At 32.4% G+C, this 23,392-nt stretch overlaps 1 protein-coding gene across 2 annotated transcripts in view; it reads left to right on the forward strand.

Annotated features, from left to right (window-relative positions):
- The window catches only part of LOC114334365 (Bardet-Biedl syndrome 4 protein), a 369,578-nt gene that overhangs the window by 123,298 nt on the left and 222,888 nt on the right, over nt 1–23,392 (forward strand). For both annotated transcript variants that reach the window (XM_050649881.1, XM_050649882.1), the window contains exon 7: nt 5,364–5,486. In XM_050649881.1, the coding sequence (XP_050505838.1) occupies nt 5,364–5,486 (123 nt within the window). The remainder of the gene's footprint in view (nt 1–5,363; nt 5,487–23,392) is intronic.

A 23,392-nucleotide genomic window follows, 5' to 3' on the forward strand; every position in this document is an offset into this window, starting at 1 on the left:
GAGGCGTACGACAGGGGATCGTGGCTGGTTGCCCTTCCAAATTTACGCCACTGGCAAAATTGCTGTTTTAGTGTAATTTTTTTATTTTGCAATAATTGTTATGTAGATAATATACTCTTGATTCGTAACGATGAAATGATTAGTTTTCGAGATATTTGAAATTAAAAATGAAGCGACACAATACACTGATTAAAATAGCCGCGTCGTTTCATTTTTAACTTCAAAGATCTCGAAAACTAATGATTTTATCGTTACGAATGAAGAGTATATTATCTTCATAGAAAATATTGGAGAATCTAAAAATGGAACTAAAATAGCAATTTCGCCAGTGGCGTAGAATTTGGAAAGGGTCAACCATTCACTTTCCCCCGTTGTACGCCTCTGGTAATAGCCAGAAACGTTTGTTTAACATAATTTAGTAGTTTGTACAGTAGCTATACATCCTGCCAAGTATGGAAAGGATACGTCGAATAGTTTTAAAATGCTGAGCAAAAATATTTTTTAAATTTTTAGATAAAACACCCTGTAACTCAGTAAGGCACCACATTTTATTTAAGTGTTTTAGGTTAAATCTTCGTATTTTGTGCTAAGGTTTCTCCAGTTACTATATGGACAATTATTAATGAAACACCCTGTATAGTCCAAAGAGAAGTATTATGGGGAGTTTTAGGTGTAGACGTGTTATAGAAAAAAAAATGGTGAAACTTTTAATTCTAAGAAAAACGTTGTTTAATTTTTTTATTTTTATGGTAAATTGCGATTTTGACAAATTTGATTTTCTAATAAAAAATAAAGTAATCGTGTGGGGAAAAATAAATATGCCATTTTAATTGCCCATTTGTCTAATTTGTAAAATTCATTTTAGAGTTTTCAAAAAGCGTATACAGGGTGAAATTTTTTCTAAGACCAAAACGAACTAATTTTTTAACCTTCCGCTACCGGAGGGGGGTACAGATTGTACCCCAAATTCGATTTTTCCTGAATAATTTTAAAAAATGTTGGAATCTTGTTTAACTGTTCCAGTTACTTCTTCATTGGGATGTGTAAAAGCATATCCAACCATTTGTTTTCAATTTGACATATTTTTACCTATGAAAAGTGCAGCACTGTGCTTGGGGTACAAGTTGTACCCCCTCCGTCAACCGCGGTACAGTTCATTGCGGTCGACGCCACTGACTAAACCAGACGTTTTGCGCACGGCACCAAACCTGTTGTTTGCAATAACACACAAATCAGTTCTGTGGATGACTTAGTGCTAACATACCGTTTTAGTTTAGCGGAATATGAGCCTGAAATTCTGCAGGTAATTTTTATTTTTGTTTTATGTACGATATTTCTATCTTGAGTTTATTATATTTTAGCCATCTGAGAGCGACAGTAATGATTCTGATAAACCAGTTTTGGGGGCAGTAGATTCCACATTTATTTCCAAGAATGGTACAGTTTGGAAAAATCGTCCTTTACGAAAAACTAGATGTCGCACAAAAAACTTGCTTTGCTCGAAAAACCAGGGCTTACAGAAAAATCTAAAAATGTCGCTAAAATTAGTGATTGCTTCAAATTATTTGTAGATGAGAAAAGTGTAGAGATCATCGTCAAATGTACAAACCAGAAAGCGGAGAAATACATTCAGGATTGGAATGGGAAAAATCCTAATAAAACAAGAACCTGGTTGCCCACTGATTCAGTGGAAATTTATGCGGTCTTGGGACTCTTGATTACGGCGGGTGCGCTAAAAGCCAATAGGGAACCAGTGCACTTTTTGTGGTGTCGAAACCCTTTGTACAGTCGATCTATTTTTCCGGCTGCCATGTCACGCGACCGATTTCTAGATATAATTTCACTTATGCGATTCGATGATTTGAACACTAGAGAAGAACGTAGAAGTTCTGACAAACTAACAGCTTTTAGGGAAGTGTTTACAAAGTTTGTAGAACACTGTAAAGAAAGTTTTAAGTGCCACTCTCATCTAACTGTTGATGAACAACTTGTAAGTTTTAGAGGTAAGTGTCCATTTAGAGTCTACATGAAATCAAAACCAGCCAAGTATGGCATCAAAATATGGGCTCTAGTTGATGCAACAATTACCTATGCTGCTAACCTTCAGATTTATACTGGGAAAGATGGTAACAAACCAGAAAAAGACCAGGGCAAAAGAGTAGTACTTGATTTGGTCTCATTTCTAAAAACTAGAAACTCTCATTTCTTTACCAGTGTTCCCTTGGCAAAACAACTCCTAGATCGACAAATAACATTATGTGGAACACTTCGAAAAAACAAGCAGGATATCCCTCCAGCCCTACTACCCAATATTTCTAAACAAGAAAAGTCCTCAGTTTTTGCCTTCACTGAGGAAATAACACTGGCGTCTTACGTTCCTAAAAAGAATAAGGCAGTAAGTTTATTGAGTACAGAACATAACGACGATAAAATTAGCGGAGAAGAGACGGACTATAAGCCAGACATAATCTTGCATTACAATTCTACAAAAGGTGCCATAGATACTATGGACAAGATGGTAAATGAATATTATTGTAAAAGAGCCTCTAAGAGATGGCCATTTGTTTTGTTTCAAAATCTTCTAGACATTGCAGGTCTGAATGCATACGTACTGTGGACGACAAAGAATTCCATTCGTGCGTATGAAGCTTCTCACAGACGCAGAGAATTTTTACTAAACCTGGGTCAAGAACTTATAAAGCCCCATGTCGATAGGCGACTACAAAGTCCACAAAAATTCCATAAGCGAATTATAAACGCGATGTACGAATTATGCCCACCGCCACCAAGGGAGAATCGCGAAAACGACGCCACCATCTTGAAATCCTCAAGGCGATGTTTACTTTGTCCACGCAAGAAGGACCGCAAAAGCAGAAAAAAGTGCAATTCTTGTAAATTTTTTGTTTGTGCTGAACATCAAACAACCACAACAATTCAAACAATAATATGTACAAAATGAAAAGCTAATCAAAAAACGATAATTAATTTTTTCAAGACACCATATATTTTTTTATTGTTACTTATATTCAATAAAAAATACTTGCATTTGTTTTAATTATGTTTTAACTAAAATTATTGCATTATGTTAATATTTAATCTATAAAAATGCATGGGGTACATAATGTACCCCCTCCGTCAACTACAAAACAACTTGACCGTTCGGTAGCGAAAGGTTAAAGCCGGACCTGATTTCTTTCTAGTTTGAATAAATCAGTTGATTAGGTAGTAATAGTGTAACGATTGACCAAAATAAGAGACACATCGATCTGACCGTTCAAAAATTATGACGAATATAAATTTCTGTCAAAATGCGAAAGTCGCCCTGTATATCATTAAACAATGGGAGCAGACACTTGTTAATGGTCATTTGTTATTCCCCATAGGGGCCTCTATGCGAGGTAGGAGTATGTACAGTTCCTTATGAGTCACCCTGTATAATCATAATTATATTATTTATTAACTCGAAAATAAAAAACTTGTAGAAAAATTTGAGACAAAGTAAGTAACCTTTTTTTAACTTTCCCGGTAGTTTTTTTTATGACAATTAAAAGATATAATTAGCATCATTTGAATATACCGGTCCATACTTAAGAGGAAACAGTAGCGATCAACAGGTAGCGAAAAAGCGTTCCAAGATTTCGGCTGTAATTTTGATTATTTTTTCCGAGATATTTGGCACACGTATTCGTAATATAATAAAAAATGGCGGTACAGAGCCCAATTTGAAAAATATATTAATATGTGGAAATTACTCTGTAATTAAATACAATATTAAAAAAACGAGCCTGTACCGCCATTAAGAAGAACAAAAAAATACACTTTCTTCAAATAAACTTTTTTATCCGATGTGTCATTTTGGAACTACTAATGAAATAAAAATTTTTAGTAGTTCCAAAATGACACAAAATCTAGGCATCGGATAAAAAATTTTTTCTTCAAACGTCAAATAATGATGACATTACTTATCTAACTTGATCCTGTCAAAGTTTGATGTCTCCGCCGGCAGCAGTTTTTTTCCCATTTCTTTACGGCGGAGGGAAAAATGTTGTCATGGCAACAATATGAAACATGTCACAAAGCAACAATACAAATGTCATTAACAACAATTAAACATCATTTTTATTTATAGTAATATTAAAAGTACAATTAGTTAATGAGGCATTTTCAAAATTGAAACCGTGCAAAAATGTTCCCGACTCTTGATACGCATTGGTAATTGTTGATGATACTGATGGTCGAGCACAACTTTCAGCAATCATTCCCGATGTTGGCGAATCATGAGGGTTTAAAATTTTTTGAGCATTATCGTTCTTATTTCTTATTGAATCCTCTATATATCCTTCGGCAACCGTGCTTGATTTCCAGCCCCCATGTCGTTTGAGGCATTATAGATTTTGCTACGTTTGAAGAAAAAAGAGTATACTTTATTCGGCAAAGAAGCGACTTTTCTTGACTTGCCCTCAATATCGGGCGCGTCAAGAAAAGTCATGCTTCTCCGCCTCATAAAGTAATGTACTATTATTTGAAGAAAGTGTATTTTTTTGTTCTTTTTAATTACGGTACAGGCTCGTTTTTTTAATATTGTATTTAATTACAGAGTAATTTCCACATATTAATATATTTTTCAAATTGGGCTCTGCACCGCCATTCTTTATTATATTACGAATACGTGTGCCAAATATCTCGAAAAAATATTCAAAATTACAGCCGCAATCTTGGACCGCGTTTTGGCTACCTGTTGATCGCTACTGTATCACCTTAATTTTATTTTTTAAAGCTTGTTTAGTCGTTGCGATAGTTTGTCGTGATTGATTATAAATTGCAACCACTCGATCGTTACAATAAATTGCTCGCATTTATCGCATCGACTAAGCCAGCGATAAATCGCTGCGATGTACCGTTTACACACAACGATAAATTGAAATAACTCTATCGTTACGATAAATTGCTCATATTTATGACCGCTTCTAAAAGCTGCCTTACACTGCACACTGGTATGTAGTATCCCAACGCCGTATGTTTCGGTACAAACCTGTGTGTAGTTCGAGGGTTAGCTCTTTCAAATCAACACTTGTTTGGATTCAAATATGTCTTGCCGTTTCCGTGTCTATTTCAAAATCACACTCTCGTGAAATGAACACGCAAACGGAAATACGCTACCCCGCCGGATCAGTGTCACAAACATGGTACTTATTTTTCTTATTTCCCTGAACTATTATCCTTACGCCCTTTTTATACAATTTCTTAAATTTTTTCTTCTTATTAAGAGTCATTGTTGGCATAATTAATTATGCTGTTTTTGTCGTAGAAATAGTCTGTGTTTGCAATGCGCTATAATAGCAAATTCAATTTGTTGTTTTTAGAAACACGAAGACTACGACGTGGCTCTGTCAAAATATAAAATGGCGATCCATTATCAACCCGATTCGACGGCATTGTGGAATAATATTGGCGTTTGTTTTTACGCCAAACAAAAGTATGTCGCGGTAAGTTATAAGGCAAACAAAACCGTTTATTGTTTTATTTTTACACTGGCTTTTGTCACAGTATAGGGAGATAGAAAAAGTTTTTATTCCTGGAGATAATGAACATAACATTTAGATGGGACGGTATCAATGTGTTTAAGGGTGAATTAATTATCGTTGTTGTCTTTTCCTTATTTTGTGGGCTATTGAAAATTGGTACAGTGTACGTGATGTTTAATGCCGCCGAGGGGACTTTTTACTTTCTCTAAATTGAAAAAAAGACAATTTTTGAATATTGAAAAAAAAAACCTTTATATTATTGGTTATAATTTTTAATTACATTGTTAAGAAGCTTCTGAGATACTATACAAAAAATTTTGGTACTTTTAGTTGTTTTTCGCCACCGCGATAGGTATCTTCCAAAAGATTCATTTTAATTTGGGAGACACTTTTCTGCCTTCCTGTAAAAAGTTGTTTAAAATTCCAACGGGATTCAATTCGTGAGACCTAAAACTAATAAATAAACATTTACATAGTTAATGCTTTTTATATTTTTATGACCATTATATGTAGGTATATACAGTTCGGCTTTGAGGGTGAATGTACTTAAAAGGTGGAGAACAATTTCAACTGCTAGCCTCTCTTCGACAGGGATGGACTTTTTTCAGGTGGTATTTTCTTTTTTATACCATGCCTTCTTGAACTGTATAGTTATTGGAGCTGTTTATTGACATACGGAAACAAATAAAAAACCATTCTTCCCAAAGAATTCAGCAAAAATGGCGTTACATTCTCCTTGATCTGAATTGAGTGCACATAGCATTTTCTTTTCATTTTATTGGATGCTTCCAGACCCAACAAAAGTAATACTTCTGACTGGAAAGATACGGGAAAGTTGTTAATTGACCGCCAGATAGTCTAGGCGCCAAATAGAGTTAATTGTGTCCTTTTTAATTCTGATGGACGAACTCAACGGTTTCTTATGGATTTTTGGCTGCTGATTACGAATTTCGAGGGTGGATTTCGATCGGAGTGGTCAGAAAATTGTTATAAACAATTTAATTGTTTAAAAATTGTTTATAAGGCTCTGGATAATAAACTAAAAGAGATAAAAAAATGTTTTAAATAAAAGTTGTTCCTTAATAAAAAACAAAGAAAAAATCGTTCACTAAACTTAAATCCAACAATTAGAACTTAAAATATTGTAAAATTAATGCACAATGCAAATTGCAAATTGCAAAATGAGTAGTTTTCGAAGCCTTATCGATCGTTACTCGGCTTCTACGCAAGCACATGAGCCTTAGACGATCTCATTTTAAAGCATAATTAATAGGCTTCCAAACAAAGTCTATTAAATTATGTCATCTTTATTTGTTTTAAAGTTATATCCGTTTGAAGAACTCAAAAGGAACGATGTGAGCTTATGAAAATGTTCGTAAATTTATTTTTGGCCAAGATGTCGATATTTTAATGGCGCGCTATGAGGCGCAAGATTGCAAAACTTCTCGATGCAAATTATAATTTCTATATGTATATATTGTATATATCCTTTATCTTCATTTTTCATTTTTGAAGATCCTAATAAAATTTTATCATATAATTTTTATAATTAAATCATCATACTGTACCTCTTATCACCTTTCATTCTATTTAATTTTCTTCTATTTCTTGTACTAAATGAGAAAAAAAAACCATTAAAAAGTAATATTTCAAAAATACAACTAAAAAGTGAGTTGATATTATTTATTATTACTATTTTTACAGACATTTTCTTTCATACATCTGCATCGAGATGTGGTGCGAATATTAGCTTTTTTACATCTGCATAAGTTCTTAGAGCAATTTTTACAGACACATGGTGGTACTAAATCTGGCCTTGAAGGCATTAAAATTAAAACTTTTTGGGGCTTCACAGTTTCATTGTCTATATGATATCCATATACAAGTGGATCAAGTTCTTTTGCAGTATCGTCGAGGCAGGTTAATTGTGTGTACACCACATAAAATGCTCGTTTTATATGCAATTTGATTGAGTTTGATGTTGATGGCATATCTTGCAAACTTTGTTTGGAAGTGTATTGACTAAGCTTTAAAATGAGACCAAGAAGCTCATTTCAATGCGTAGAAGCCGAGCTACGATCGATAAAGCTTAGAAAAATACTTACTTGACTGTGAGCCGATCTTGCACCTCATGACGCGCCATTAAAATATCGATATCTTGACCAAAAATAAACTTACGAACATTTTCATAAGCTCAAATTTTTCCTTTTGAGTTCTATCATTATTGTTAATTAAAGTACAAATTAATAATAAATGATAGTTTTGCTTGTTTTCGATTCAGAGGGTTGCACACCAGCTAGACAGGCTGTTTCTACCATTTCAGGCGTCTTCAGTAGCTTTTATTAGCGTGCACACCTCTGAATCGAAAACTCCACTATCATTTTAAAGGGAATCTGAAAAATAATTCAAACTTCCCATTAGACGTGATACAGCGACATCTCATAACAAATTGAAGTGTCTCAGATGCAGAATCCACCAATTTAATAAAAACTAAAATGGTACATAGCAATTAAAACCTGAGACTTTTCGCGTTGAAAGTTCTTACTGGTGCATCCTTAATCTGCGAAATTGAAAAAGTCGCAGATTAAGGATATACCAGTAAGAACTTTCAACGCGAAAAGTCTCAGGTTTAAATTACTATGTACCATTTTAGTTTTTATTAAATTGGTGGATTCTGCATCTAAGACTCTTCAATTTGTTAAAGTATAAATGTTTATAGCTCAAATTTGCTTGACACCCTTACACACAAATTAATGTACAATTTTTTTAAGAACAATATAAATTCAAACGGGTATAACTTTACAACGAATGAAGATAATGTAATCATATAAACTTTGTCTGGAAGACTATTAATTAGGCTTTAAAATGAGACTATACAAGGCTCATTTGCATGCGGAGAAGCAAAGTTACTATCGATAAAGCTTCGAAAAATAGGGGAGAGTTGGACAAAACCGGGTAGGTTGATAAAACCGGGTACCCCTTAATTCTTCTAACTGTCTGCTGCTATCTATTAGACAATGTTAAAATTAGTGTCCCTTTACCACCAACAGTCGTGTGTAAGACATGTCGGAGCAGTAAGACCTCACCTGTTTTTTGATGCAGGAAACTCGATTTTTAAGGTAAGTTGATAGCTGTTTTCTCCTCTAATGAATAATTAATGGCCATTTCAAAATTTAATACATGTAGCCTAGTATATTACTTTTAATTTGGCCAAAAATTTTGAATATTATATCATAATTTAATAATTTAAATAAACCGGGTAGTCGGAAAATCGACAAAACCGGGTACCCGATTTTATCAGACCTATAGTTACTTCCAGTTTCTGCAGTGGTTTTTTTTGTTTTTAGTTAACTACAACGTGTGGCTTCTTCTGTTGAAGAAGCTAGTAAGAAAGCTAGTAGGAAAAATTGAAAAAAATCTCCAGTCGTAAAAAAATTAAAACTAAATGAACTGGACAAAAAAAAGGAAAAACGTGGCAAAAAAAGTTAAACCAAAATCAAAATTTTGGAGAGTTTGGAGGAAGAAGATAATAATGACGATGCGTGTCTCTATTACAATTAACTATTTTCAAATTATAATGCGAAGGAAGGCTGGATAAAATGTTTGTCTTGCACCAAATGGGCTTATGACGCGTATAGTGCCTATGATGATGTAAATGAAGTTTTTATTTGTGACTTCTGTTCATATATTTTCGATTTTTGTTCACATACTTTTAATAAATATTTTATTTTCTGTCCATTAGTATTTTTACATGGTAATTAAGTTACTACCCGGTTTTATCATACCGGTTGGACAAAACCGGGTATTTTGCAATATTTTCATAAAAATAAAAAAAAATAAAAATCTAAGAATATTCTTAAAAATTGGCATTGGCATATCAAACTTAAGTCATTTGAGAATATTTCAATCTGCAACGAACATTTGCTACTCTCACATAGCAAAAGATACAGACGGTTTTTGGAGTGGTACCCGGTTTTGTCCAACTCTCCCCTACTTATTTTGCAATTTGCAATTTGCATTGTACACTAATTTTACTAAATGTACTAAGTTTAGTAAACGTATTTTTCTTCGTTTTTTATTAGGTAACAAATTTTATTTAAAACATTTTTTTTATCTCTTCTAGTTTATGAGCCAGAGCCTTATTAACAATTTATAAACAATTAAATTGTTTATAACAATTTTTTGACCACTCGGATCGAAATCCACCCTCGAAATTCGTAATCAGCACCCAAAAATCCATAAGAAACCGTTGAGTTTGTCCATCAGAATTGAAAAGGACACGATGACCCCTCTGGCGCCTAGACTAAGATGTATGCCCTCGGAACTCCAAAAAACAACACAGAACTCTGAATGCAGAACCTCGAACGCCTAACCGCTGTTTGTTTCCACCCGGGCTAAGTAAAGTATAATAAAAAAATAATATATTCAGCAATCTTAACGTAATAGCCGTCTGCTTAGGTTCTATATACAGAGATGGTCTAAGGGCGTACCCAGGATTAAAACTAAAGTGGAAAGCCCTGGTTGTTCAGATTTTTAAGTTGTAACGTTGTAGCACGGAAAAGATTAAACAATAAAACGAAAAATATGTAAAACATTCCGACTTATTTAATAACTACCCAAAACCATACCTTCTTCTTCTTCTTCGTCTAGCCATTCAACTCCACATCTGTATATAAGCTTCTTCAAGTCTTCCTTTCCATTGTTTTTTATTGTACGCTATAGTGTAGGAAACAGAGGTTGAACCTTGCAAAATGGACACAAGTCCGGTTTTATTTTTTTTTCTGTTATATCAAGGGGTGCTTATTATAAGACTAACTTTTTCTGAAAAAACTTCGCCCCGGAACCCCCCTTTTTATCCCTTTAAAGAGGGTAATTTGTGGTTTTTGCGGAACATAGCCCTTCCTGTACCTTTTACAAAAAAAATTTTTTATAGAAATATGAAGAGGACTATATTTTCTACGATTTATTTCCAACAGCATATGTCTATCATCCACCGTTTAGCGGGGGTGGCGCCCCAAACTTGACAAGTTTTTAAAAAAGATGTTTAAAAAAAAATAGATTTTTCCCTAACTGTAACGGAAATTAAGAAGAAATCCTGCGGCAATTATTCACAAATAAGTGACTGATTTTTTGGTATAGGTTTCACTTAAGGGTAATTGCCCTATTTTTAATTACAGGGTGTTAAATTTAAAAAAACCCCTTTTTATACCATTTGAACCGTTTATGCTAAAGTAAAAAGACTTTCAGCGATTACCCATGTACTGGTGCTATTTACAAATTTGTATAACGCACCCCCATTTTTTCCCCGGAACCACCCTAAAAAAAGAAGAATTAATAAATAAAGTGATTTTATTGGAATCTTTCACATACAATGCCCTTTATTAATATGCTTCATATATCATTTTGTGAATGCTATTATTACCCATGCATGGACACTAAAAGCAATTTCCTAGTGAAACCCCTGTAGCCAAAAAAAAAAAAAAAATAAATAAAATGGGGGTTAAAATTTTTTTTTTGTTTTTTGCTTTTTGATCCATATGGGCATATGCTTCATCAATAGTGCTTTTCAAAAATATATATGGTGATTGCAACATCCCTGCGGAAACCACCCCTATCCTTGAAAATATACTGCAGAAACTACCCCTATCCCTTGGCGAGGATGTTTTTACGATTTTCCCATTACCTATGCATTCTTTTTAAACAAAACTTATACAAGGTTAAAGACCACTATTTACTCTAAAAATTAGGCCCTATTCATTTTTTTCGTATAAGCAACCGTTACGGCACAGTGGCGCCGTAAACCTTATATATGCTTTGGCGGGCCCCAGTTTTTGTTTTTTTTTTCGTCATCTGTTCGTTTTATTGATAAAGTACTTATGTGAAATAAAACAACACAGTGTAACCTACAAATTATAACCTATGCACATTTTACACTCTTTGCTCCCCAAAGCCACAGTGGAGCCACATTGCACAAAATCAATTTTTTCATATTTTCGCCACCTACACGCATTTTATTGCATTAATGCTACCTTAATAGCACAATATTCACCCCTAAGTGATCGCTAAGCAGCGGCGGATCCAGGGAGGGGTGATGGGGGCGATCACCCCCACCCCTCTCAAACCAAGTAATATTATATTTAAAGATTATAAAAATATTCATTTATTTTTATAGAAATACTTATATTATATTAATATAATTTTTATAAGAATGACTTTTTATGCTTCAGCGACAGTGGCGGATCCAGCATCGTTAAGAGGGGGGTGCCAATTGGCTAAATTTCTATAAAAATAAATGAATATTTTTATAATCTTTGAATACAATATCACTTGGTTTGAGAGGGGGGAGGTGATCACCCCCATCACCCCTCCCTGAATCTGACACTGCTTAGCGACCACCTAAGGGAAAATATTGTGCTATTAAGGTAGCATTAATGCAATAAAATGCGTGTAGGTGGCGAAAATATGCAAAAATTGATTTTGGACCACCACTGTGGCTTTGGGGCGCAAAGATTGTTAAATGTGCATAAGTCATAATTTGTAGGTTACACTGTGTTGTTTTATTTTACATAAGTACTTTATCAATAAAACGAACAGATGACGAAAAAAAAAAAAACAAAAACTGGAGCCCGCCAAAGCATATATGAGGGTTACGGCGCCACTGTACCGTAACGGTTGCTTATACGAAAAAAATGAATAGGACCTAATTTTTAGAGTAAATAGTGGTCTTTAACCTTGTATAAGTTTTGTTTAAAATAATGCATAGGTAATGAGAAAATCGTAAAAACATGCTCGCAAAGGGATAGGGGTAGTTTATGCAGTATATTTTCTAGGATAGGGGTGGTTTCCGCAGGGATGTTGCAATAACCATATATATTTTTGAAAAGCACTATTGATGAAGCATATGCCCATATGGATCAAAAAGCAAAAAACAAAAAAACTTTTCAACCCCCCATTTTATTTTTTTTTTGCTACAAGGGTTGCACTAGGAAATCGCTTTTGGTGTCCATGCATGGGTAATAATAACTTGCACAAAATGATATATAAAGCATATTAATAAAGGGCATTGTGTGTGAAGGATTCCAAGAAAATCACTTTATTTATTAATTCTTCTTTTTTTTGGGTGGTTCCGGGGAAAAAATGGGGGTGCATTATACAAATTTGTAAATAGCACCAGTACATGGGTAATCGCTGAAAGTCTTTTTGCTCTAGCATAAACGGTTCAGATGGTATAGAAAGGGGTTTTTTAAAATGTAACACCCTGTAATTAAAAAAAGGGCAATTACCCATAAGTGAAACCTTTACCAAAAAATCAATCAAATATTTGTGAATAATTGCCGCAGGATTTATTCTTAATTTCCGTTACAGTTAGGGAAAAATATATATTTTTTTAAAACATCTTTTTTAAAAACTTGTCAATTTTGGGGCGCCACCCCCTCTAAACGGTGGATGATAGACAGATGCTTTTGGGAAATAAATCGTAGAAAATACAGTCCTCTTCATATTTCTACAAAAGAAATTTTTGGAAAAAGTACAGGAAGGGCTACGTTCCGCAAAAACCACAAATTACCCCATTTAAAGGGGTGAAAAGGAGGGTTCCGAGCGAAATTTTTTCAGAAAAAGTTAGTCTTATATTAAGCACCCCTTGATATACCAGAAAAAAAAAATAAAACCGGACTTGTGTCTATTTTGCAAGGTTCAACCTTTGTTTCCTACACTACTACTTGTAGCCAATTTTTCCCGGCAGTCTATTTCAAATCATATGTTAATCTCGTAAGAGGCCTGCCTCTGGATCTTTTGTGTTGGTATAATCTCCAGGTGAGAATTGTTCTGTGCCATTTTTAGATCGCTCCTAGCTGCATGTCCAGAGTATTCCCATTTCAATTTTAATGATTTTTGTACCACATCGGTGACTTTGGTTTTCTGCCTTATCCATGTGTTTGTTTTCCTGTCCTCAATAGATATGCCTAGCATTGCTCTTTCCATCGCGTGCTGAGTGACTCTGAGTATATGGGTCATTCCATTTCAAATCACTCAATTTTGGAGCAAAAAAAATTTTGGACCTCCGATTTGTCTGAAAATTGGTATATAGCTTCTGCAGGACGTACAAATGAGATATTTAAGGTCAAAAAATCTTCTTCTTTTTTTCTCAAAATGTTATTTTATGCGATTTTACAGTGATTTGGTGTTTATTTATACAAATTTGCATTTTCTATCGTAAAGTATCAATGAAAAACATAATATTTTAATAGAAAGGACTCAAAAATGTCATTAAGAAATTGAAATAATTGTAAATACGATTTGTTTGGAACAATTTCAGTTCCTACCATTTTTGACGAAAAGTTAAAAATGGCGGAGATATTGAGCCAAACAGGTTCTCCTTTAAAATCAAGATGGCGGCTAACGTAACGGAGGAATTCATTCGTGATTTTAAATTAGGCTACTACTGACTCCCTTAAAGATCCGAAAAATACAATTTTGGGCAGCTCGGTATTCAAGGTCAAATGCTATCCCGACTGGACTAATATATACTTTTGAGTCTGATATTACTGCATGTAACTTTTTTTGGTATTGTAATATAATTCAAATCCTTCTAACCACTTAAAGTTCTATCTTTTGGATATCTGTGGGCAAATTTTCAGCCAAATCGATGATGATGTATTTTGGGAATGGAGGAAAATGTAAAAAACGGTATTTTAACGGTTTTTACACTATAAAATTTGATCAAAAACTTGTTTTGATTCAAAATAACTTGTTATAATGCCATATAATGACATTTTTGAATCCTTTCTATTAAAATATTATGTTTTTCATTGATACTTTACGACAGAAAACGCAAATTTGTTTAAATAAACACCAAATCACTGTAAAATCGCATAAAATCACATTTTGAGAAAAAAGAAGAAGAAGATTTTTTGACCTTAAATATCTTATTTTTACGTCCCGCAGAAGCTATATACCAATTTTCAGACAAATCGGAGATCCAAAATTTTTTGCCTGAGTGATTTGACATGGAATGTACCATATTCATATTCCTTTTTGGGGTTGTCCATGTTTGTGCCCCATAAGTTAATATCGGAATAATGCATGCATCAAAAACTTTAGGTCTAAGATGTAGTTGAATTTGTTGATTTCTGAGTATATAATTCAGTTTGCCGAATGCTACCCATGCTAACATTCCGACTTGTTTAATGACTATCTAAAACCATATACACAATGTTAGTTAAAGAAAATATAAAACAAAATTTCCATACACATATCGTTAATCAAATTCGATTGCCTGGAGGGAAATCAAATTCTCAGTTAGAGGTTATAGTTGTTATAATTCTTCATATTCTGTATCACATGAATTTATCGGCCGTTGCATGAGAAAATAATATGTTCCTCTATTCTGCTGTCAATAATAATATGATTAATCTCCTATATGTTCTTTTCAATTTCTATAATGCGATTAACATTTTTCAATTTTCTTTCGTTACTTCCTATATTCATTTATGAAAAAGATTAGCCAGATCCGAGAATTTAAAATTTATATTATTTCGAGCAACGTTGCTTTTGACTTGAGCCTATATCAACTCTATCGGATTAAGTTTACAAAGGTGGGGAGTTAAATGAAGTAGTTCAATATACTGAATTCGCTCAGCTGGGATTCAATTTGACACAAAAATTCCTACCTCACACCATTAACTGCTCAAATCAACATAATCTTTCATTAAAAAAAGAAAAATTTTGGAATTATTGGGAGTGTATACTAAACTGATAAAATTTTGTGGAATTTATTTGTAAAAATATTTTTATTTTGTACAATAAATAATTTTCTCATTTGTTATCAATACATTATAATGGTGTAAATATTGATTGACGTAAGGTTTATGTTATTTATGTGTGTTTACTATTAATAATATTGGCTATGAGCAGGTATGTTTAATTGTGTAGTAATTTCCCGTCACGTCTAGCAATCTAACTTCCAAAAAAATTACCAACGTCACTAGACAGTTGTATCTCAGATTAGCGAATCGACATTACCTAATTTTTGTGTAGATGGTGACAATATTTTAATAATTCTGGTTTTGTAGTTCTATCGTCAAAGTTTAGTTGTTTAGAAATTAACCTTCCATGGTGTAGTTAGTAAACGTTCAACTAATCTGGAGTGGTAACTTGCATTGTCCATCACAATAAGTGCATATTTATGTACGAATGTATGGTAATTGTTTTAGTGACGTTTATCCTAAGTAAGGCGTTGATCAACGAAGATACACTTGTTCAAACATTAATACTTTATTAGTTGCTAAATACAATGAATTGCACCCAGCTGATGACGACAATGACTACATTCTACTCTAAACAGATCCTCTTTTACATCAAATCAGACCCGAAGCACTACACAATTTTCGGGCCCCTAAGTATAATTTAATAATAATAATTTTTTAAATATATTAGTCACCTAATAGAAAAAATATAGTGGCACCCGAAATTTAAATTTTTATTAACAATAAATAAAATTTATATTTAAACAACTAAACATTGTTGAATTGTTTAAATAATTTTTTTAAGAACATGAGTAAAAAATTGAATAGATACCTATTATAGATAACAATAAAAACATTTTAATTAACTTACATAAATAAAATATAATATACAGAAATTATTATTTACAACTAAAATATAATTTTAATAAAACAAATAATGTCTCTACAGAAAAGAACAAAAAATAAATAGGTACCTACTATAAAAAGTAAAAAAAATAGACTAAATTAACATCTTTCCTTATTTTTATTTCACTACATTTATGGATTATTACATTTTTATAAATTTTTTGTAATAATATCATTTTCTATATTTAAAATAGCCAAAGACGACAGACTTGGTTGATTTACAGAATTCCAATGCGACTTTACTCTTTTCAGTACCAAGAAAAATCTTTCCCCTGAAGTGTTGCTAATGGGTACATTGTAGTTAAATAAATTTTAAGCAACGTTTCTACAAATTTTGTAAACCTCGATATGGCGTTATTTTCAATCAAATAAGTTATCATACTTTGCGGATTTTGTAAGATATTAGATGTGCTGTAAAGTTCTTTAAAATGTACCACTTCTTCCACTAAATCATCAACATCGATATCATTCTAATATTCGGTAATAGTTTTCAAGTCTCAAATATTTAAAAAACTATTCCTTTTAAAATTTTCATAAACTTTTAAAAAAATTGATAAGAACGGTTTATGGTTTATGAACACAACTCTTCTTGCTATCATTTATCATTTCCTGTTCGTAAAAAATGAAAGAATTTTGAAAATTTATGTTGTTATTGTAATAAAAAAATTTTTAGTGATCTTTCCGGGCCCCATTAGAATGTGGGCCCGAGGCAGGTGCCTCACGGGCCTAGTGGTAAAATAGGCCCTGACTCTATTTCATTCTGGAATTTTCAGTTAAATGTCCGATTCATGGTTAAAAATTGCCGATTTCGCAATTTTTTAATTTTTAATCGCTTATATGCCAAAAACTATTAACCTAAGAGAAAAGTCACTAATGCCTGGTTGCACCAACAGATCTTAAGCTACAGCTTAGCTAAGCTCTGCTTATAGATCGGACCACCGGAAGTATCACTTACGTTGCACCATAATTTTGGATTCTTACCTTATTATCAAGTATATCTATTATTATATTATGATATTCCTATTATATTTAATTGTAATTATATTACATTAATTCTTATGATATTCTCGGCTTAAGCCTAAGATCTGTTGGTGCAACCAGGCATAAATACCTTATCTGTTTGGAATGATTCAAAAAATCTAAAAAAACTTTGTTCGATGCAAAAAAATAATTCTAGGAGAAAATCCTAATTTTTCCCCTCGCCTGGCAAGGTCTTATGTTGTTCAGAATAGCCTGTCATTGTACACATTTCTTCTAAATGACTTACTCAAACACATACTTAAATTTGAACTTACAGGAGAAAGTTTTTTTTCCCTTGACTATGCACTTTTCGATTCACCTGGTAGATAAACGTGCAGGGCTGATGCCTGCCAGGTCATGGTTTTTAGCTTTGGTGTGATATGCATTATCACTATTAGTATGATACAGTTGATCCAAATAATGGCATAACCCAGACATCCAAAGTGAAAGTTATCCTCCAACACCAAATTTTTCTATTTGGTCCACGTAATGTTGAGAAAAAAGTCACACCATTTTTAGCGTCGGGTTTGGTGGCGAGAGGGGATAGAAATCGGTAAATTCGTAGTTTTTTACGTTCTTCGTCAATATTTCTAAAACTATGCGGTTTAGCATGAACAACCTTCTATACAAAATGTTCTACATTAAATTTGAAATAAAAAAGGTTTTATGCATAATCCTTCTGAAATGAACGGTTCTAAAGTTGCGGAGGTAGATAGTATAATTCATCCAAAAAAAGGCCTAACCCAGACATCCTAAGTAAAAGTTTTCTTCCAACACCAAATTGTTCTATATGGTCGTTATATTCTTCAGTAAAAAGTTACACCATTTTGAGCGTCCGGTTTGGTGGAGAGATGGGGGAGAATTTGGTAAAGTAGTTTTTTTACGTTTTTCGTCAATATTTCTAAAACTATGCTTTAGCTTAAACAATGTTCTATAGAAAAATGTTCTATATAAAATTTAAAACAAAAAAGGTCCCATACATAATTGTTTTAAAATCAAAGGTTCCAGAGTTACGGAGGGTGAAAAGTGGAGGTTTTCGATATTTTTTATATTATTTGGGTAATTGATGATGATTTTTGGTGGTGAGGTTGACGTTTCTTCAAGGGCTTATCACTAATAGACTATCGGCCATTGAAATAGCAAATTTTATTTACAAAACACAATCCTGTTAAAGAAAATTTCTTTCATCAGTAATACAGTCAATAACGGTCACTAAAAATGAGAGAAGTATTGGCCGATATAAAAAGGTGGCCGCTAATACCAGGTTTTGTAGTTCACAAATTTTGGTTTGGGGAATTTTGAAACTGGCCGGCTAGTTCAGGTGGCCGGTTTTGACAGGTGGCCGTTAACATAGGTTTTACTGTAATATTATAAATTGCCCAAAATATATAAAATGTATCTACTCTGGGCTAATTAGCAAAATACAAGGAAAAGTTATTTTATTGTTGGAATCAAATCTTATTATTGTATGTATTAATAATATCGATATGCAAAGTCCGCAGATAGTGTGCTACTTTTTTTATAAACAAAATGGCGCCCGAAAATCGTGTTTTTTTCAATTTTTGCTCTATAACTCCAAAGATTTTAACTTTAGACCAAAAACACTCAAATAAATATTCACCGCAATTAAATTCTGCATAGAGACGTGTTTTTTCCGATTTACTTCGACGAAAAATTTCCCCGGAAAAAGCGGGTTTTTCCAACAAAATCTTTAATTTTCAACTAAACTTTTAGATAAGTAGTTGTTAATCAATAATTAAATAACTTGGTAACGTAAAAGCCCTTTCCGTATGTATTATAATTCCCGAAGTCTATGGAAGTAGACTGAACAGATTAGCAACAATTAAAATGTTAATTAAAAATTTACGGTCGATATAATAACGACAATAATTATGATGCATAAGAATAATTATGATTTTTCATAAAAAGACATTATACCTATCTAATGTACTTTACAGAATTGAAATTGGACTATTTAGGCGGCCTCAGGAATATTTTAAAATTATAAACAATTTTTTGGTTTATAAACAAATAGAATATCTCGGGAAATATTAAACTAAATTAAATTGTGAAAACGGTATTCGAAAGACAGCGGCAGGACGCTTTTAAAAGAAAAAAAACGTTTAATTATGACGAGTGGTTCCTGAGATACAACCTGTCAAACTTGACCGGAATTTACGGCAAAGATATAAACAATAGGATCATAATTTTCAAACCACCACCTTTTTATTTTTGTCCTCTTTCTCCACACCAATTTTTATATCTTTAAGAGCCTCATAACATATATTATTATAACAAAAACTATCGATAATACGTGTGAAAATTGCCAAAAATAGCAAAATTCCAATCAAAAATTAGGTTGGAGAAAATGTAACCCTCAAAGTTCAAAATCGGTATACATTAACAAAATGCATTTTCTCGGCTTCCCATGGAGCAATTTCCTTCATTCTTTTTTGTTCTCTAATAACTCGAGTAGAGCCATCGAACTAACGCATTATTAAATGTCAAACTTGCTTTTGTTTTGTTATAATAGATTAATTTATTTTTAAGAACAGAAAATTACATATTTTTTCCAGTTGTAGGCTTTTTTTTAGATAAACTTCTACAAGTGTACCTTTTAAAGTTAAAAACATAAATATTCTCATTTGAAAGCTGTATAATTATTTAAACATTTTTTATTTAAACAAATTAAAATATTGTGTTGTAATAAATAAATTAATTTATTATAACAAAACAAAAGCAAGTTTGACATTTAATAATTCGTTAGTTCGATAGATCTACTCGAGTTACTTGGGAACAAAACAAGAATGTGTGTGTACTTTGTACGCACGTAGGAAGTTATACTTCTACTACATATTATGTGATTTTTAAGACAATACCAAAAGTTTAAAAAAATAAAAGAATAAAACGCACACAAACACATTGAAAAATGCCACAAAGAAAAAATGATTTCTGAACGATAATAATTGTTGGCAAAAATTTTAAATACGCATTTTCTGAAAAAAAAAAAATTATATAACAAATATACTTACAACCATAACATGCATAAAAAAATAAAAAAATAAAACTTGCATCGGGAATTGAACCCGTGCATTTCGTGGCGCTTTGATTCGTAATCGAAGCGTAGACTCACTCGTCCAATCCCACATTATTTATCATGTGGAAAAATACGGTAACTGAACGTTTTACTGTTTGACAGTTGTTTTGAAAATTAAATTATGTAGTTTAAATTTTGTGGCAGAAAATATAAAAATATAACAAAACAGTAAGAAAACAATATATTAGATGAAGATTGGTAGAACTTTTGTTGGTAATCAAATTAAGTATGTAAATCAAAGCATTACATACCTACTAGATAGATAAATCTACGCCAAAAAATCATAATTTAAAAATAAAAATCGAACCTAATTTGGGATTTCTCTCTAAAATCCGCATTCTTGAGAAAATAAATGTATGTATTTCAACCTAATCCAAATGTATAATTACAATATGATTATAATAAAAACTACTTACCAAATTAGAATAAGTTTTCCTTGTCCAAAATAGTCCAAAAGTCCAAAAATATAGGTATATGAAAACTATTTAAAAAGGCAGTATAACTATTAACTAACTTTTGTTTGTTGTTTCTTTTCACACAAATTTTAAAACGCAACAACCATAAATAATCTAACTACAGCTGTGCCACAGCCGCTATATTGAATAATTTTTGACATGTCATTTGAACATCCAATCAGAACAAAGTTATAATGCGCATGCGCCCCGTCGCTAGGTTATACCATATAAAAATTCACCCTCTATCGCCGGTAAAGAAGTATAACTTCAAAAAGAATGAAGGAAATTGCTCCATGGGAAGCCGAGAAAATGCATTTTTTTAACTTATACCGATTTTGAACTTTGAGGGTTACATTTTCTCCAACCTAATTTTTGATTGGAGTTTTGCTATTTTTGGCAATTTTCACACGTATTATCGATAGTTTTTATTATAATAATATATGTTATGAGGATTATAAAGATATGAAAATTAGTGTAGAGAAAGAGGACAAAAATAAAAAGGTGATGGTTTAAAAGTTATGATCCTATTGTTTATATCTTTGCCGTAAATTTCGGTCAACTTTGACCGATTGTGTCTCAGGAACCACTCATCATAATTAAACGTTTTTTCTTTTAGAAGAAGCATCCTGCCACTGTCTTTCGAATACCGTTTTCAAGATTGAAGTTAGTTTAATATTTCCCGAGATATTCTATTTGTTTATAAGCCAAAAAATTGTTTATAATTTTAAAATATTCCTAAGGCCGCTTAAATAGTCCAATTTCAATTCTGTAAAGTACATTAGATAGGAATAGTATCTTTTTATGAAAAAATCGTAGTTATTCTTATGCATCATAATTATTGTCGTTATTATAGCGACGGTAAATTTTTAATTTACATTTCAATTGTTACTAAACTGTTCATTTAATTTACATCTACTCCTGGAGTCTTAATACATACGGAAAGGGCTTTTACGTTACCAAGTTATTTAATTATTGATTAACAACTACTTATCTAAAAGTTTAGTTGAAAATTAAAGATTTTGTTGGAAATACCCGCTTTTTCCGGGGAAAGCTTTCGTCGAAGTAAATTGGAAAAAACACGTCTCTATGCAGAATTTAATTGCGGTGAATTGTTATTTGGGTATTTTTGGTCTAAAGTTAAAATCTTTGGTGTTATAGGGCAAAAATTGAAAAAAAAACACGATTTTCGGGCGCCATTTTGTTTATAAAAAAAGTAGCACACTATCTGCGGACTTTGCATATCTATATTATTAATATATACAATCATAAGATTCGATTCCAGCAATAAAATTGCTGGTAAATAACTTTTCCCAAAAATGGCCTATTCTCCGATAATCAGCCCAGACCAATCGAAAATATCCTCTTTTCACCCTCCGTAACTCTGGAACCCTGATTTTATTACAATTATGTATAGGACCTTTTTTGTTTTAAATTTTATGTAGAACATTTTTATATAGAACATTGTTTACGCTAAAGTATAGTTTTACAAATATTGAAGAAAAACCTAAATTTTACATTGGATGTCTGGGTTAGGTCTTTTTTTGGACTAATTATACTCTACTACCTGTGTTACTTTGGAACCGTTCATTTTAGAGGGATTATGCATAGTACCTTTTTTATTTCAAATTTAATGCAGAAAATTTTTGTTTAGAAGGTTGTTCATGCTAAACCGCATAGTTTTAGAAATATTGACGAAAAACCTATAAAACTACGAATTTACCAATTTCTCCCCCCTTTCCCCCCCAAACCCGACGCTCAAAATGGTGTGACTTTTTTCTAAATATTATGTGGACCATATAGAAAAATTTGGTGTTATACCATACTATATACAAATTTCTAGCCTTACAGGAAGACCGTTAGTCAGAGGGTTCACTAGCTCTTAGACTATAGTAGATGGATGCAATTAGCACAAGATCGAACTTCCTGGAGACGTGCTGAGGAGGCTTATGTCTTGCTGTGGACAAAATAAGAAGCTGGATAATGATGATGATGAGTGGCGCAATAATATTCCAGCTACAAAAGAGCTGATATGAATATTAAGTGGCGCAAAAATGTATTTTCATTTTGATTGAAAATAAAATTCTAGTTTTATTTTGAGAGATTTTTCTATTAGTCCGTTCTTTAACGGTAAAATATTGCAAAACCTCTAAATTTTAAAGAACCGCTTGGATTGACATGAAATTTGGCATACGCATAGCTAACAAGTCAAAGAAAAAAACTGATATTGTGCCGATATGTGCTTTTATCCCGGGGGTGCTTTTCACCCCCTCTTGGGGGTGAAAAAGTATTCGTCAAAAGTAAGTCCAGAAATTGATAAACTGACTAATTTTAAGTAACTTTTGTTCTATAGAGTTTTTTCACTAAGTTAATACTTTTCGAGTTATTTGCCAGTGAATATGTTCATTTTTTCAACAAAATAACCACACTTTTAGACGGTTTTTTGCAAATAACTCAAATAGTACGTATTTTGTCGAAAAAACATTCTAGCAAAAATATAGCCTGTAAAAAATTTAAAACGATGGTGTATATATCACGTTTCTATACCTAGTAGAAGCAGAGTTGTAGCTAATTAAAAATAGGTTCATAGTGGCCAAATTCCAAATGGAATACTTTAACGTGAAATAACCAAAAATGAAGCACATT

This window comes from Diabrotica virgifera, chromosome 4, assembly GCF_917563875.1.
Source record: "Diabrotica virgifera virgifera chromosome 4, PGI_DIABVI_V3a".
NCBI classification, from domain to species: Eukaryota; Metazoa; Arthropoda; class Insecta; order Coleoptera; family Chrysomelidae; genus Diabrotica; species Diabrotica virgifera.